General features: G+C 45.6%; 3 protein-coding genes across 5 annotated transcripts in view; 1 reads left to right on the forward strand and 2 right to left on the reverse strand.

Annotated features, from left to right (window-relative positions):
* The window catches only part of LOC139421213 (uncharacterized), a 1,124,809-nt gene that overhangs the window by 528,153 nt on the left and 578,881 nt on the right, over window positions 1-17,775 (reverse strand). The window lies entirely within an intron of this gene.
* Window positions 2,683-9,230, forward strand: LOC139421054 (glucosylceramidase beta 1). Of its 2 annotated transcripts, none has more exons than XM_071171553.1 (12): window positions 2,683-3,048; window positions 3,242-3,310; window positions 3,580-3,771; window positions 3,914-4,060; window positions 4,214-4,347; window positions 5,392-5,564; window positions 5,951-6,040; window positions 6,332-6,479; window positions 6,695-6,919; window positions 7,554-7,717; window positions 8,424-8,540; window positions 8,604-9,230. In XM_071171553.1, the coding sequence occupies exons 2-12, from the start codon at window positions 3,247-3,249 to the stop codon at window positions 8,725-8,727; spliced, it is 1,578 nt and encodes a 525-aa protein (XP_071027654.1). In that variant the 5' UTR covers window positions 2,683-3,048; window positions 3,242-3,246; the 3' UTR covers window positions 8,728-9,230. The 2 variants fall into 2 exon arrangements, with proteins under 2 accessions (XP_071027654.1, XP_071027662.1); XM_071171561.1 differs by having other exon boundaries at window positions 2,685-3,048; window positions 8,622-9,230.
* Window positions 9,289-17,761, reverse strand: LOC139421074 (ring finger protein 115a). 2 transcript variants are annotated; one of them, XM_071171606.1, is made up of 9 exons: window positions 17,654-17,761; window positions 15,694-15,752; window positions 15,500-15,554; window positions 14,989-15,299; window positions 14,767-14,835; window positions 14,401-14,473; window positions 14,003-14,096; window positions 10,407-10,522; window positions 9,289-10,325 (listed from the first exon to the last, which is right to left on the reverse strand). In XM_071171606.1, the coding sequence occupies exons 1-9, from the start codon at window positions 17,729-17,731 to the stop codon at window positions 10,206-10,208; spliced, it is 975 nt and encodes a 324-aa protein (XP_071027707.1). In that variant the 5' UTR covers window positions 17,732-17,761; the 3' UTR covers window positions 9,289-10,205. The 2 variants fall into 2 exon arrangements, with proteins under 2 accessions (XP_071027707.1, XP_071027698.1); XM_071171597.1 differs by having other exon boundaries at window positions 14,989-15,302; window positions 17,654-17,731.

Genomic DNA, 17,775 nt, shown 5'->3' on the forward strand with positions numbered 1-17,775 from the left:
AAACATGGTCTCTTTTTTGCTTTCTTTGAGTAAGGCAGCTTCAAAATGCAGGTGTTTCAGCCTAGTTCAGTACTTTCTGTGGTGGTGGAGCAGCCATCGGAAAATACAAAGCTTAGGGGTTGGTAATGTTCTCCAGTTGTGCTGTGATTGGCTCAGTGTTCTGTCACTCATGGGGACACTACATCACTGCAAAATCTACAGGGAGACCTCAAATTCAAGCCCCATGGGAGCTGCCATAGAGTTACATTAGAAGTGCCCATCCAAGAAGGCTCAATGTCGTTGGCCAAAGATAATTAGTCAAATCACGTTATATCTACCGTAGCTTTGATTGGACTGATCATGTCAACATCATACTTTAAAAAGGTTATCTAGCAAGCTAGACAAGCAGTCATCTTCATGAATCACAGTGACAATCTGCTAGCAAATCCTTGTCATATGAAGAGAAATTATAGATAAAATGTATTGGTGCTCATCGGCCATTTGACATAAACATTACACAACAAGTTTGAAATAGCAAATTCAACAATGAGTGGTTTGGAAGGAATCAGTGGCTAACTGCAAGCATTGCAAAGCAATCACTAGCCTGCTATTCAGTGGAGAGGGTGTTTGGTCCAAGTCTGGGTTTAAGGGTCTCTATTCCAAGCTTAAAAGGATAAACATTCAACACCATGGGCCAGAAAAGTTTGAATACATTGGCCATGCTGTCAATCCAGCATGCCTTCTGCCGCATTCAAAACAACTGGAAACTTGGAAATCTCAGACTTCAGTGAGTTCAAGACAACTGGAAACTGAAAAAAAACAAGCTCAGACTGGGAAAATACGTTTTGAACAGTCGTTCAACTCGGAATTCAAAGTTCTGAACTCGGGCCTCTTTCTAGAGCTCCGACCTGAAGATCACTGACGTCATGATTCAACCTTGTTTTTTTCCGAGTTCCCAATTGTCTTGAAAGCACCATAAATCCAGAGAATGCCAGACTTTGATGAAAAATTTGCCCAAAAGGACCGCCGCGCCACCTTCCTGTTCAAGTGCGCACAGCACAACAAGGGCAAGGGGAGTCCATAGATTTCTTGTTTGCTGCTACATAAATGATGTAATATGCCAGGGAGATATGTGTACTACTAGGTGTATGTTGTGTAGTAAGCTGTTAGTAGCCCATGTGCCTCACCCTAATAATTTGGTCCCTTTCCCACCCTACTGTTCTGACTTGGTGGTGCACATGTTTATAGCCTGATTTAGAGAAATGTAATCATTGAATATTGTAAGAGCTTTCATTGTCTGCTTATATGCCCCCTTTATCCTACGGTACTGACTTGTTGTACAGGGAGAATACTGTAAGAACGGCCCATTTTCTGAATTCTGTCGCTGTACATTTCAAAAGTGCTGAACAAATAGCTATACTGACTGCGTCAGTCCTAGATCGCTCATTAATGTCATAATCGAAATTACGGATTGCCTCTTATTCGCTCGTTGTCCCCCTTATGCCATAGTCTGTACATCTCAATTATCAGTAGAAACCAATCAGTCGTATATTGCACAAATCTGGCCTTTATGGAAGAGTGGCAAGAAGAAAGCCATTTCTTAAAGATATCCATAAAAAGTGTTGTTTAAAGTTTGCCACAAGCCACCTGGGAGACACACCAAACATGTGGAAGAAGGTGCTCTGGTCAGATGAAACCAAAATTGAACTTTTTGGCAACAATGCAAAACGTTATGTTTGGCGTAAAAGCAACACAGCTGAACACACCATCCCCACTGTCAAACATGGTGGTGGCAGCATCATGGTTTGGGCCTGCTTGTCTTCAGCAGGGACAGGGAAGATGGTTAAAATTGATGGGAAGATGGATGGAGCCAAATACAGGACCATTCTGGAAGAAAACCTGATGGAGTCTGCAAAAGACCTGAGACTGGGACGGAGATTTGTCTTCCAACAAGACAATGATCCAAAACATAAAGCAAAATCTACAATGGAATGGTTCAAAAATAAACATATCCAGGTGTTAGAATGGCCAAGTCAAAGTCCAGACCTGAATCCAATCGAGAATCTGTGGAAAGAACTGAAAACTGCTGTTCACAAATGCTCTCCATCCAACCTCACTGAGCTCGAGCTGTTTTGCAAGGAGGAATGGGAAAAAAATGTCAGTCTCTCGATGTGCAAAACTGATAGAGACATACCCCAAGCGACTTACAGCTGTAATCACAGCAAAAGGTGGCGCTACAAAGTATTAACTTAAGGGGGCTGAATAATTTTGCACGCCCAATTTTTCCGTTTTTGATTTGTTAAAAAAGTTTGAAATATCCAATAAATGTCGTTCCACTTCATGATTATGTCCCACTTGTAGTTGATTCTTCATAAAAAAATACAGTTTTATATCTTATGTTTGAAGCCTGAAATGTGGCAAAAGGTCGCAAAGTTCAAGGGGGCCGAATACTTTCGCAAGGCACTGTATGTTGTTTTATGTTTAGTCAGTTAAATGATGTGTTTCGGTCTAAGAAAGTAATGTCATAGAAATAGAATCCATGGATTCTATTTACATGGGTAACGTAAACTAATGTGTGTATACGTTTGAATATCTCTCAGCCTATCACACAGTGTTATGCAAATGAGTTTCTGTATGTGATGATGCTGTCTGGGGCACGCTGGGCCAGTCAATTTGAGTAGCGCCTGTGTACGTTGGGTCCGGGTTGGTGGATGTTGGTGGGCACTATATTCATCCAAATACACTTCAACTTGATTATTTCATGGAAAATGATCGTCCCGAACTGTTTGTGCTAGTTAACTAGCTACGTGAGTTTCAGTGGCTTTGCAGGCTCGTTACACATTGGTTACACTACTATGGTGGGCAGTGTTCCCAACCTTGTATTTGTCACTGGCGACCTCTAGCGGTAAGCTACAATTTACATTGAAGTGACGTACCATAGTGCGCTTGTCATATGACTATCGAGGTCCATACAATTTTGGACAATCCGGATATAGCAGAGAAAATCAGTTGGACATGCGACTCAATACTTGACGTGCACTTTATGTCAAAGATCCTGATAAAAACTAGGTAAGAACGAACCTCTGATGCGCACTGGTGACAGTGAATGTTACAGTTGCGGATTAAAATGACACTAGTTCATGGACTAAAGGAGCCTAACGTTACTCCGTATGTATAATGTAATGGAACTGAGTCATGACCAGGGGCTATTAGCCTACAGCACCTGTCAGCATGCTGTTGTTATTCTCTGTTCTCTCTACAGATAGAATGCCATTGTCAACAGCACTCATCCCTCTCGCTTTGTTCATTGGAGTAGCAACACGATCCAGAGGTACAGTATGTCATGTATGGCCACTTTCACATGGGAACTAACTAACCAGTCGAATTAAATGTGGAACTAGCCATGACCATGTTTATAACTACTTAACACATACATAAAGCTTTATGACACATGTTTCTGAACTGCATTGTTTAAATCAGCATGTTTACCACTGTCAGTCATGTCATTTATTGACGCTGATGACCCAAGACCCATAGCTTCCCTTCTCCTCATTTTCCTTATAAACGACCCTCTATAACCCTGTGTGTGTTTCTCCCCAGGCAGTGATGAGTGTGTGGCCCGTAACTTTGGCCATGGCTCGGTGGTGTGTGAGTGTAACTCCACCCACTGTGACAGTATTGGGTCGGGCACACTGCCTGCACTGGGTCAGTTCCTGTCCTTCACCAGCAGTAAGGCTGGCAGCAGGCTGCAGAGAGGACAGGGACAGGTACAGAAGAACAGCACTGGAGCAGGTGAGAATAGCCTGGGCTGAAAACAACAACCCCCACTAGCCCAAGGGTGGGAAACAAAAAAGACAAAAGCCTGCACACACTGTTACCCTTCAGGACCTGTACTGACCCCCCCCCCCTCTCCCTCCCCCTCCATCTCTCCCAGTTCTCAGGCTGACTGTGGTTCCCTACCAGAAGTACCAGAGGATCAGAGGGTTTGGAGGAGCCATGACAGACTCCGCTGCCATCAACATCCTGTCTCTGTCCCCCAGAACACAGGACCAGCTACTACGACAGTACTTCTCTGCTCAGGGTGAGAGGTCAGAGTGTCACTAATGATTATAATCATAATTACTAGAATAGTAATGCCTATTTTATTTGAGTAAGACATTTTATGTCAATGGGACAAACCTGGCCACATAAAGGCTGAGTTAAGTGTGTATACTGCTGTTGCTTTGCGTCCCAGGTATTGGGTACAGTGTGGTGCGGGTGCCCATTGCCAGCTGTGACTTCTCAACCCATCTGTACACCTACGCTGACTCACCTGGCGACTACAACCTGGACAACTTTACCTTATCACCAGAGGACACGAACATGAAGGTGGCTTAGATTGTTTCTCTCTTTTCAGCTCTTTCTTTCCTTTGACTTGTTAGATCGTAAACGTATCAAATGAAAGTTTATTGGTCACGTAAACAGTTTAGCAGGTGTTATAGCGGTGCAGTGAAATGTTTATGTTACTAGCTCCAAACACTACAGTCAGATGTCAAACAATTAAAAGAAAAATAAAAAAGGCAAGAAATCAAGAACGTCTGAATCCAATGAACAACCTAAATAGCACTGTATCAGTATCAAAATGAAACCCATACAGTATGTACACCGAGGGGATTTACAGCAGTGGTACACTACATGGCCAGAAGTATGTGGACACCACTTCAAATTAGTGGATTTGGCTATTTCAGCCACACCCATTGCTGACAGGTGTATAAAATCGAGCACACAGCCATGCAATTTCCATAGACAAACATTGGCTGTAGAATGACCCATACTGAAGAGCTCAGTAACTTTTAACGTGGCACCATCATAGGATGCCACCTTTCCAACAAGTCAGCTTGTCACATTTCTGCCCTGCTACAGCTGTTCCGGTCAACTGTAAGTGCTGTTATTGTGAAGTGGTGTTTGACCGGGGGGCAGCTCTAGGAAGAGTCTTGGTGGTTCCAAACGTCTTTCATTTAAGAACGATGGAGGCCACTGTGTTCTTGGGGACCTTCAATGCTGCAGAATAATTAATCTATGTCGGGGATACAGTATTTAAATACACAGTGTGAAACAGGAAGTGACTAGTGGTTCAATGTCTCTATAACATGGGACAGTATGCGGTGTCAGTGAGTGTTCATCACCTTGTAGACAGCTAGTGATGGCTGTTCAACAGTCTGATGGCCTGGTATTAGAAGCAGGTTTTTGTCTCTCTGTCTTGACTTTGTTGCACCTGTAATGTCTTCGAATGTCAGACGGTAGCCGGGGAACACGCCTACCACTGTCAGCAAACTTGATGATGGAGTTGTAGTCGTGCATGGCCATGCAGTCATGGAGGAATAGGGATGTATGTACTCACAACACCACTTTCTGTTGTTGGTCCAATTCCAGATCCCACTGCTGCAGCGAGCCCAGGCCCTGTCGCCCCACCCCCTGTCTCTGCTGGCCAGTGCCTGGAGCGCCCCCGCATGGTTGAAGACCAACGGTGCTCTCACTGGCAAGGGCTCTCTGAAGGGCCAGCCTGGGGGCAAGGAGCACAAGACCTGGGCTAAATACTATGTCAGGTATCATATAGTATACACACCTTAACCTGGGCTAAATACTATGTCAGGTATCATACAGTATACACACCTTAACCTGGGCTAAATACTATGTCAGGTATCATATAGTATACACACCTTAACCTGGGCTAAATACTATGTCAGGTATCATATAGTATACACACCTTAACCTGGGCTAAATACTATGACAGGTATCATACAGTATACACACCTTAACCTGGGCTAAATACTATGTCAGGTATCATACAGTATACACACCTTAACCTGGGCTAAATACTATGTCAGGTATCATACAGCATACACACAAAGAACTGGGCACATGGAGCCTTACAGAGGAGTTGGACTTTTCCCCGTCTCTCTGAGTATTCATTCTACTTCCTCCCCCTCAGGTTCCTGGAGGAGTATGCCAAATACAACCTATCATTCTGGGCCGTGACCACAGGCAACGAGCCCTCTGCTGGACAGATGACCAACTACAGGTCACATCTCACTTTATATTACATGTGTATCTAAGGCAGGTACATAATTGACAACAGGAAAAAGTGATATTTAGTTAGTAGTTGCATTCTGGTAATGAAGTTGGTTATAGAGGAAGTCCATGTTACAGGTTCTTTTATCTCAGTTGGTAATGTATGGAGCTTGTAACGCAGGGTAGTGGGTGAGATTCCCGGAACCACCAAAATACCTCAAATCTATGCACGCTTTGGATAAAAGCGTCTGCTAAATGGCATATATTATATTATAACAGTAATCTGTTTTCTCTGCTCCAGTTTCCAGGCTCTGGGCTTCACAGCAGAGGAGCAGAGGGATTGGGTGGGCCTGGACCTTGGCCCCGCCCTGCACACCTCCACACACCCCCACACACACCTCCTCATCCTGGACGACAACAGACTGCTACTGCCACACTGGGCTAAAGTGGTGAGGGAGAGGGACTCTGAAAGACGAGGGGGGGCTTTGAGAGAGGGAGGAGAGGAATTAGAGATGAAGGGATGGGGTAAGGTAGGGTCAAGGACAGAGAGTAGAGAGAGTCAACAAAAGGATGCATGGGAAAAGGGGAGAAGTCCATAAAGAAATAGTGAAATGTTGAAAGTGTACATTTGGACAATATTGAAGTATGCTCCTCCCCCCCCCAGGTCCTCAGTGATGTGCGTGCTGGCAGGTATATCCATGGTGTTGGAGTCCACTGGTACCTGGACACCCTGGTGCCGGCAGAGCTCTCCCTGGGCACTACCCACCACCTGTACCCAGAATACTACCTGTTTGGAACGGAGGCCTGCGCTGGCTGGAGCCCCTCAGACAGAGGAGTACGGCTGGGCAGCTGGGAGAGAGCTGAGCAGTACGCACACAGCATCATACAGGTAAGACATATGACCTAGAATGAGGATCGTCAATACTCTTTCTTAGTCGCATGGCTAACGGGTGAGAATGACATCGTACAGGTGTACAAGTGAATGTGTTACTGTAGCAGGTAATTGAACAGGTCAGCATGAAATCAGACAAAAAGAAGTTGAGTGTGACCTCAGTGTTTTGTCAGATTCCTGTGTATGATCTCATGAGTAGCGTAGGTGCTGGTGGTGAAATGTTACAGGGGCCAACTGATGAACTGAAGGTGTGTCTGTGAGCTGTCTGTTTTTGTCTCTTTGTTCGTCCCTTGTGAAGTCAGTTCTGTGTCATGTCCTGCAGCGCGAGTTAAACACATTCATAGTGAACTCTACAGCTCAAACTGCTGCTCTGTTATGTTGCCCAAGGGAACAAGCTAGAATGGTGCTCTCGGTTTATCCATACCTCCCGCTCTTCCTCCCTTTCTGAATACTCTGCAGGACTGAAACAGGACTCTCTTAACTGTTCCCTCTCATTCATTTTGCATAGGGACAGTCACTCTCCTGAGAATCACAGGATTGTTTATGCTGATGCAATGCCAGGTAACACAACAACACAAATTAGACAGTGAATGAGTCACTTTCTTCCTCTCTCTCTCCTCATCTGCTGTAGGACCTGAACCACTATGTGGTGGGCTGGACAGACTGGAACCTGGCTCTGGACCAAGGAGGAGGGCCCAACTGGGTGAAGAACTTTGTGGACAGCCCCATCATCGTGGACCACAGCCGAGACATCTTCTACAAACAGCCCACCTTCTATAGCATGGCCCACTTCAGGTACTGTACTGTCCCACCTTCTATAGCATGGCCCACTTCAGTTACTGTAATGTCCCACCTTCTATAGCATGGCCCACTTCAGGTACTGTACTGTCCCACCTTCTATAGCATGGCCCACTTCAGTTACTGTCCCACATTCTATAGCATGGCCCACTTCAGGTACTGTAATGTCCCACCTTCTATAGCATGGCCCACTTCAGGTACTGTCCCACCTTCTATAGCATGGCCCACTTCAGGTACTGTCCCACCTTCTATAGCATGGCCCACTTTAGGCACTGTACTGTCCCACCTTCTATAGCATGGCCCACTTCAGGTACTGTAATGTCCCACCTTCTATAGCATGGCCCACTTCAGGTACTGTACTGTCCCACCTTCTGTAGCATGGCCCACTTCAGGCACTGTACTGTCCCACCTTCTATAGCATGGCCCACTTCAGGTACTGTAATGTCCCACCTTCTATAGCATGGCCCACTTCAGGTACTGTACAGTCCCACCTTCTGTAGCATGGCCCACTTCAGGTACTGTACAGTCCCACCTTCTGTAGCATGGCCCACTTCAGGTACTGTACTGTCCCACCTGGGCAGGTCTGACACCCTGTACCAATACTTTATAAAATGAACCCTTCTTTCCTAACTTACTTGGTGATCACTGATCTGTATGTGTTTTGAAGTACATATAACACAAGTAAATTAACTCTGCTACACAGTAAGTTCCTGTGGGAGGGGTCTCAGAGAGTGGGTGTGTCCTTCAGTCAGGAAACAAAACTGGAAAGCTCTGCCTTCGTCAGGCCAGACGGGTCAGTGGTGCTTACCATCCTCAACAGGTGGGTGAAAGTGTGTGTGTTAACACTTTGTGTGTGTTTGCATGTGTGTTACCTTGATGTGAGACTGTGTGTGTGTTGCAGGTTGTCGTCAGAGGTCCAGTTTGAGGTGTATGATCCTGCTGTGGGTTTCATCTCCTCCAGTGCTCCAGCCCACTCCCTGCTCACACTCGCTTGGAACACACTCTGACCGCACTGGAATGGAACACACACCTTTACTGCCAGGGCCAAAGCATTGTCACAATCCCCACTACCAGGTCTGCTACATTTCCACCACTACACACTCAACTCCCACCACCATCCGAAGCCCAATGTGCTGCCTCCTCAGAACAGCATATCTAATAGATAACCTGCAGCATCGTGGGCTCTGGCATTTCTGGGATCAGAGCTTGAAATGTGTGTGTGGTTTAGCCAATACAGCCAAATATGTTGCGTGTTCCTATGCTGTGACTATCTGCACTGATCTTTATCACGCTGGGAGAAGCTCTGGAATGTGTGATTATAGCATGTGATCAAACCAGGACCAGGTACACTAACTACTATGATCAGACACTGCTGCTGCTTGAGACGGTCGGACCATTACACTGCTAACAACCGTTTCTAAACTGAAATCTGGTTTAGAAAAGAGATCATGTACCGAATCTATTAATGCTGTTTAAACCATTTGCCTTTTGAATAAATTATTTGTCTCTATTACGTCGTCACACAAGTATCTGGACGTTTTAATGGACAGACAGACCCGATAAAAATCTGTTCATGGTTTTAATATTTTTGTTGATTTATTAATACATCATACATGTTATCATATATATAATAATATACAGACTAATACCCAGGGATTCACATTTGTCTCCATTCTCAATATGCTTTGTTGTTCTCTTCTCAAACCAGAAGATGTTGGACTAAAAGTATTTACATTAAAAAAATAGTGATAAATGTGAAACAAAAGACAAGTCATCAACAGAGTAAAATGACAGAGCGATGCAATCTGTTTAATATATACACCAGAATGTGGAGGGCCCCGTCTCAATAGTCAAAATGATGTCTCCTTTCTGCACTGATGTGACAGAGCTAGAAAGGCAAAACCAAATTCCTGGTGAGCATCCACCATGTTCAGTGCAGATGATGAGGAGAGGAAGCCACTAGACTATTGAGATGCATCCCAGGAGTAGAGAGGTAGGGAGAGACATTGTTTTACAGCAGTGCTTTTCAGAAGGATGGAAAAAGAGGAATATGGAGAAAAGAGTAGAAAAAGCGAGATGTGGTTGATGTTTGAAGCGAGGTAAAGGCAAGTGCTTGGTCATGATGAGGCAGAGGACAGCTAATGGATCATGACGTGTGTGTGTGGGGGTCTACCGAATCATGGTGTGTGTGTACTCTGTGTGAACATGGTTCCAGGGGCATTGAGGCAGGAACAGCCAAACTGAGATGACCATCCTATGACTGTAGATGAAGAGATGATTGAGAGAGGAGGAGTGAGATGAAGGAATGACACGGAGGAATGAGGCAGAGCTGGAGGTCTATCCTTCAGAAAGTCCTTATCTCCCGTGTGCAGTAGTTCGTAGAGAAGGGGAGGGATGAGGGTCAAAAAGTGGAATGAAGGACAGATGAGAGAGATTAGGAGGTCAGAGGAGAGGTGCGATAAGGGGATGGAGGGGGAGGTGTATTTCAGAAGGACCATCTCTCCTGTGTGCGGGGGTCCGTATTTAGAGAGGGGGATTCTGGGGGGTTCTGGGTGTTGCTGTCTTCTCCATTCAACCCCTTCCTACACACAGGACACGTATCATGCTGCAGAAAGAGAGAGGAGAAAATCAGTAACAAACATCTTCAAAACATTCCTCCTACTAAATATTACCCCACCCTCCTCACCATTTCCAGCCAGGGTACTATACAGTCTGAGTGGAAGAAGTGGTTGCAGGGTAGCTGTCTGACGGGCTCTCCCACTGCAAAGTCCTCCTTGCACACCGGACACTCCATACTGCAGTCTGGAGACACACACACCCCTTTTTAGTATCTAGTATTACATTCCTGTTAGAAATGATCATACATAACTATCTGACACGCAGGAAAAATACTCCATATTACAGTATACAGAGAACGGGGGAGGAGAGGGAGAGATGGGAAGACTGAAGGGATGATGAAGCTGGGGCTACATTAGATGTTTTTATTGAACCTTTACTTAACTAGGCAAGTCTGTTAAGAACAAATTCTTATTTACAATGACGGCATTTAAAATAACTGAAGCCTAGCATCTGATGCCAAATTCCTGAGTGGCTGGTTGAGATGATTTAAGAGTAATAAGTAGCACTCTTAATGACGAGAGATAGTGAGACAACAGCTATGTGGGCCCTGGGCCAGAGAGAGACAACAGCTATGTGGGCCCTGGGCCAGGGGGGACAGAGAGAGAGAGACAACAGCTATGTGGACCCTGGGCCAGGGGAGACAGAGAGAGAGAGAGAGAGACAACAGCTATGTGGGCCCTGGGCCAGGGGAGACAGAGAGACAACAGCTATGTGGGCCCTGGGCCAGGGGGGACAGAGAGAGAGAGAGAGAGAGAGACAACAGCTATGTGGGCCCTGGGCCAGGGGAGACAGAGAGACAACAGCTATGTGGGCCCTGGGCCAGGGGGGACAGAGAGAGACAACAGCTATGTGGGCCCTGGGCCAGGGGGGACAGAGAGAGACAACAGCTATGTGGGCCCTGGGCCAGGGGGGACAGAGAGAGACAACAGCTATGTGGACCCTGGGACAGAGAGACAGACAGAGGGAGAGAGTGAGACAACAGCTTTGGGGCTTGGGGGACAGAGAGAGAGTGAGACAGAGGACAGATGTGTGAGAAAGACAACGACAGGGAGGACTGGCGACAGCAGCTAGAGAGAGGAGTCCTCATTTACCCCAATGAGTCAGCAGCACAGCTATACTAGCTTATTTACAGTACCAGTCAAAAGTCGACAACTTTTGACTGTATTTATTTTTTATTATTATTTTTTTGTTGAATTTCACCCCTTTTCCTCCCCAATTTCGTGGTATCCAATTGTTGTAGTAGCTACTACTATCTTGTCTCATTGCTACAACTCCCGTACGGGCTCGGGAGAGACGAAGGCTGAATGTCATGCGTCCTCCGATACACAACCCAACCAGCCGTACTGCTTCTTAACACAGCGCGCATCCAACCCGGAAGCCAGCTGCACCAATGTGTCGGAGGCTACACCGTGCACCTGGCAACCTTGGCTAGCGCGCACTGCGCCCGGCCCGCCACAGGAGTCGCTGGTGCGCGATGAGACAAGGAGATCCCTACCGACCAATCCCTCCCTAACCCGGACGATGCTAGGCCAATTGTAACCGGCCGCGACCGGGAGGTCGCGGCCGGTTATGACAGAGCCTGGGCGCGAACCCAGGGACTGATGGCACAGCTGCGCCACCCGGGAGGCCCATTCAAGAGTTTCTTTATCTTTACAATTGTCTACATTGTAGAATACCAGTGAAGGCATCAAAACTATGAAATAACACATATGGAATCATGTAGTAACCAAAAAAGTGTTAAACAAATCAAAATATATTTTATATGAGATTCTTCAAAGTAGCTACCCTTTGTCTTGACAGCTTTGCACACTCTTGGCATTCTCTCAACCAGCTTCATGAGGTAGTCACCTGGAATGCATTTCAATTAACAGGTGTGCCTTGTTAAGTTAATTTGTGGAATTTATTTCCTTCTTAATGTGTTTGAGCCAATCAGTTGTGTTGTGACAAGGTAGGGGTGGTATTCAGAAGATTGCCCTATTTGGTAAAAGACCAAGTCCATATTATGGCAAGAACAGCTCAAATAAGCAACGAGAAACGACAGTCCATCATTACTTTAAGACATGAAGTTCAGTCAATCCGGAACATTTTAAGAACTTTGAAAGTTTCTTCAAGTGCAGTCGCAAAAACCATCAAGCGCTGTGATGAAACTGGCTCTGATGAGGACTGCCATAATGCCACTTTAATAATGTTTACATATCTTGCCTCACTCATCTCATATGTATGTACTGTATTTTATACCATCTATTGCATCTAGCCTATGACGCTCTGTCGTTGCTCATCCATATATTTATATGTATATATTCTTATTCCAATCCTTTACTTAGATTTGTGTGTATTAGGTAGTTGTTGTGGAATTGTTAGATTACATGTTAGATATTGTTGCACTGTCGGAACTAGAAGCACAAGCATTTCGCTACACTCACAATAACATCTGCTAACCATGTGTATGTGACTAATAACATCTGCTAACCATGTGTATGTGACCAATAAAATGTAATTTGATAGGAAATGAAGACCCAGAGTTACCTGCTGCAGAGGATACATTCATTACAGTTAACTGCACCTCAGATTGCAGCCCAAATAAATGAGTTCAACATCAGCTGTTCAGAGGAGACTGCGTGAATCAGGCCTTCATGGTTGAATTGCTGCAAAGAAACCACTCCTAAAGGACGCTAATAAGAAGATGAGACTTGCTTGGGCCAAGAAACATGAGCAATGGACAAATTAGATTTTTGGTTCCAACCCGTGTCTTTGTGAGACGCAGAGTAGGTGAACGGATGATCTCAGCATGTGTGGTTCCCGCCGTGAAGCATGGAGGAGGAGGCTTTGCTGGTGACACCATCTGTGATTTATTTAGAATTCAAAGCACACTTAACCAGCATGACTACCACAGCATTCTGCAGCGATACGCCATCCCATCTGGTTTGGGCTTAGTGGTACTATCATTTGTTTTTCAACAGGACAATGACCCAACACACCTCCAGGCTGTGTCAGGGCTATTTGACCAAGAAGGGGTGATGAAGGGCTGCATCAGATGACCTGGCCTACACAATTATTTTTATTTGATTTATTTAACTAGTCAGTTAAGAACAAATTGTTATTTTACAATGATGGCCGATGCAGGGCCAATTGTGCACCGCCCTATGGGAATCCCAATCACGGCCGGATGTGATTCAGCCTGGATTCGAACTCGAGACTGTAGTGACGCCTCTTGCACTGAGATGCAGTGCCTTAGACCGTTGCGCCACTCGGGAGCACAATCACCTGACCTCAACCCAATTGAGATGGTTTGGGATGAGTTGAACCGCAGAGTGAAGGAAAATCAGCCAACAAGTGTTCAGCATATATGGGAACTCCTCAAGATTGTTGGAAAAGCATTCCAGGTAAAGCTGGTTGAGAGAATGCCAAGAGTGTGCAAAGCTGTGAAGGCAAAGGGTGGCTACTTTGAAGAATTTAAGACTTAAAATATATTTTGATTTGTTTAACACTTTTTTGGTTACAACCAATAAAGTGTTATTTCATAGGTTTGATGTTGTCACTATTTTTCTACAATGTAGAAAATAGTAAAAATAAAGAAAAACCCTTAAATGAATAAGAGTCCAAACTTTTGACTGGTAGTGTATAGGCACTATGGAGAAACAGGAGAGGAGGTAAAGGACTGACCTGCTTGATCCTGAGACACATTGACTGTAGGTATGGAGGAGATCTTCTCTTTCTCTGCAGGAGGAGGGCCCGTGTTCTCAAACTGACCTAACAACTACACACAGGTAGACAGAGAAGATCCTGCAGCAACCATTGTGATTGTGATGCAACTATAAGAACAGCTTTGCAATTCACCTTTGTGCTGTAAACTGTGTGCTAACCTAGCATGATACAACAAAAGAGTAAAACCATCAGAAACATCCTGGAAAAGATAGAGAGAAATTACCAAGAGAACTGCTAAACCTTCATTAGCATTCTGGGTCTACCAACATCCATATAGCATACTACGTAGTATGAAGTAATAGTTGGTTAGTGGTCATCCATACCAAATCAAGTGAATGGGGTTTGTGCGTGCGTACCTGTGTGATGACTGCGTCCAGTCCCCCCTGTCCCCAAGCATAGTCCCCTGGGTTAGAGTGTAGCATCCCCGTCCTAACACACAGAGAGAGGAGGTCAATTACAGTTAAAGATGAAACATTCAGGAAATATCCTGTTTCACACATGATGAACAGCAACAATATGGGTTGTGATTTAGTTTGGGTTTAAATGACAGGGTCCCAGGGGTGCTGGCTGAGGCACACCCATAACAAGTCAGGGAACCTTCAAATATTCATGTTGATCCACCTCACTATTTGTAAGGAATCCACAAGAGAAAGTGTGTAAGTCAAACTATGGACTTACATACTGTATAACCACTGCTTACATGGCAGTAAGAAGGTTCTTACCAAGAGAGGGGAGGCGAGCCAGGAACTCCAGAGTTGGCAAATAGACCAGCCAGAAACTGTTGTACTATCCTACAGAGAGAGAAGGCACACACATCAGTCAGGAATGAGATCAGCAGAACACTGAAAACTTTAAAAAAAGACTACATTTAGAACCTGCAAATCCTGACTGATCAAAACAGCCATATGAATATCAACATGGCATCGTAAGGAGAGGAGTCTCACCCCTCTACGGCAGGTGAGCGGTCAGGTCTGCTGCTCCCTCTGGAGCGGTACCTCCGCTGACTGTGCAGGCGAGGGGGGCGACCGGGCCCCCAGTGTTCCCCCCCTCCCAGAGGACCCCCCAGGGGTCCTCCTAGCCCAGCGGGGACTGACCCTCCGATAGGACCTCCTCCCAGGCCTCCTAGCCCTCCCAGCCCCCCCAGACCTAACCCCCCTGATCCTACCCCAACCCCTCCACCAGGGACCCGGGGCTCTGAGTCTGGACTGTCACCATCCACTGTGAAAGGCCTCTCTACAAACAACAGGTGCCACAGCTGCTGAGAGAGAAATGAGGGGTGAGGGTGAAAACAGAGAGGGTGGGAGAAGGGGGAATGGAGAGTGGAAGGGAGAGAGAGATAGAGAAAGCATGTGAAAGAAAGATGGGATAATACATTTAGTACAGATGAGATCACAGTAGACATTTGCATCCCTCCCCCCCTGTACCATCCAGGCCACAGTGCACTGCATATCATACCTCTGCAAACTGTGTGGCTGTGTCATCTGTCCCGTTAGTGCCACCCTCTAGCAGACTGAGGGGAACAGGAGGCAGAACACAGCATTAGTAACATCCAACATCTATACACAGTCATTCTCCACCACCTTCCATTCACTCTGCCTAGCCTATTTCTGGTAGATTTAATAAAGCTATAAGAAACAAGATATTCTCACCTGGAATCTTCTGTTACCTCCTCTATAAAGCCAGACTCACATCTGGGACAGATGTACTCCTGCAAAAACACACAACACCACAAACTCAGAGAGTACATGAGTCACACTGTGTTCTATACAGGGCTGCTGAGGCAGCTATGCAGGGTCTGTAGAATGGGGAATGGGGAAATGTCTAGTAGAGATCTGTGGCAGAGTCAGGATATAGCCTAGGCAGGAACATCAACATGTAAAGTGGAAGTTGTCACTGTTGTCACCCGTGTCGAGTTCACTCACAATGGGATTAGGCCTATGACACAGACATGTTCTTTATTCCACAAAACAAAAGGACACTTGAACATGAAGTGAACCTCATTCCAAAATTGTTCAAACCCTGTATGCAATATTGTCATCTGGTGAAAACATATAGATACTATGCCTGAAAGAAGAATGCTTCAGACGGACAAGCACAGGATTCTGCCATGTATGTTTGACCCTCTCTCAGATGAACTGCTTATATGCAGTCAGTGAGTGGGCATGGCTGAAACATGCCTCAGCAGCACAGATAGACAGAGTGTGAGACAGTGAGATCAGCAGGCAGGGTTAGATCAGAGTTTCCCAAATTCACCCCCAACCCCAGTACAATAGTTTCTTGCCTGAGAGCTTCACAGCTGATTCAAATAATCAAAGCTTTTATTTAACAAGGCAAGTCCGTTAAGAAGTCAGTTATTTACAATGACGGCCTACCCTGGCCAAACCCTAACCCGTACTACACTGGCCCAATGGGACTCCCAATCATGGCCGGTTGTAATACAGCCGGGAATCGAACCAGGGTCTGTGGTGACGCTTCTAGCACTGAGATGCAGTGCCTTAGACCACTGCGCCACTCTGGAGCCCAATCTTGATGATGGGGGGGCAGGACCGAGTTTGGGGAAACCCTGGGCTAGATGGATCTGACCCATAGGCACAGATATATTTCCCAATAAGAGGGAAATCTCAAAACTGGCCTTATGTCCCTGTCTAGGCCTACTTCAGACTCCTCACAGATTTAGCTTCAATGGCAGGAAGGGAATAAACGGGATTACCAGCCTGCCTCTCACTGACCAGCCTAACATTCACAAACGTATCCTAGCTAACGTTGATTTAGACAAGCAGACTGAGTGAGTGAGACTGCGAGTCAATAACTAACAGATAGCTAGCTACACGACTGGCTAGCTAAATGCAAAACGGCGTCATAACGTCTCTTCTATAATGAACGCAGTCAATACAGATTAATGTAGTTAAATAATTTGGGTCAAGCAGTCAAAATATTGTGCAATGTCTTTCTACATTTTACTTTCAGTTTGATTGTGAAACTGAACTGTGCCACATTCAGTTGCCAAACGTTCACGAACGTTGCAGATATAATGCGTAAATAGAGCCTACATGATTTATTGTTCTACATAATATGTTCTATCTGAACATGCCCAAACCGTTGTGTCCTGCTGAACGCGCCCCAGGCCAAGGAAACCCCCGTATTCCCTCTGCTTTTGTAGGCCAAGGAGTAGCCAGACTGGCCTAACGTTGAAATATCCATCAGATTTCCATATAACTACCTCCTCGAGGAATTCAGGAAAAGCACACAAAACCCACCTCGAATAAGGTTAACAGCACATCAAATAACACCAGCTACTCAGTAACTACAGGTGCGGTTATTCAACCATGCCAGTATAATCTTTAACAATTACTGTACACAATGTCATTGTTAAAGAAATTAGTTGACAAACCCTATTGTTAAAGCGAGCAACAACAAACATCAACATTGTATGCTAGCTAGTTAGAGCCAGTGCCGAGGGCCCTACTGGCTAGCCGTCTACAGTTAGCAGCTAGCTAGTTAAACAACTACTGCTATTTGCTGGACTCCGATTCGGTTGTCAACCGACGGAAAAGAACAAGACCTGCATTGAACAGCCTTGATCGGGACACGGTGAAACGACTGACTTACCGGGAGCTTGGGGCTTACTTCTCCCTTACAACAGTGACAGAAGAACCGATGCGGGGGAACCGCCGCAGCTTCCGCCATCTTCCCCAGAATAGCACAAACAGTGACGTCGGTCCTCCTGCATA

The sequence above is a fragment of the Oncorhynchus clarkii genome, chromosome 2 (genome assembly GCF_045791955.1).
Source record: "Oncorhynchus clarkii lewisi isolate Uvic-CL-2024 chromosome 2, UVic_Ocla_1.0, whole genome shotgun sequence".
Taxonomy (NCBI): Eukaryota; Metazoa; Chordata; class Actinopteri; order Salmoniformes; family Salmonidae; genus Oncorhynchus; species Oncorhynchus clarkii.

Excerpts from the sequence above, each read along its gene's own strand:
- LOC139421054 (XM_071171553.1), top strand. The coding sequence starts at position 3,247 with ATGCCATTGTCAACAGCACTCATCCCTCTCGCTTTGTTCATTGGAGTA. Across the intron at positions 5,565-5,950 it reads TGGGCTAAATACTATGTCAG|GTTCCTGGAGGAGTATGCCA; the intron begins GTATCATATAGT and ends CCTCCCCCTCAG. Across the intron at positions 7,718-8,423 it reads TATAGCATGGCCCACTTCAG|TAAGTTCCTGTGGGAGGGGT; the intron begins GTACTGTACTGT and ends TCTGCTACACAG.
- LOC139421074 (XM_071171597.1), bottom strand. The coding sequence starts at position 17,731 with ATGGCGGAAGCTGCGGCGGTTCCCCCGCATCGGTTCTTCTGTCACTGT. Across the intron at positions 15,753-17,653 it reads AAGTAAGCCCCAAGCTCCCG|GAGTACATCTGTCCCAGATG; the intron begins GTAAGTCAGTCG and ends GTGTTTTTGCAG. Across the intron at positions 14,097-14,400 it reads TGGACGCAGTCATCACACAG|TTGTTAGGTCAGTTTGAGAA; the intron begins GTACGCACGCAC and ends ACCTGTGTGTAG.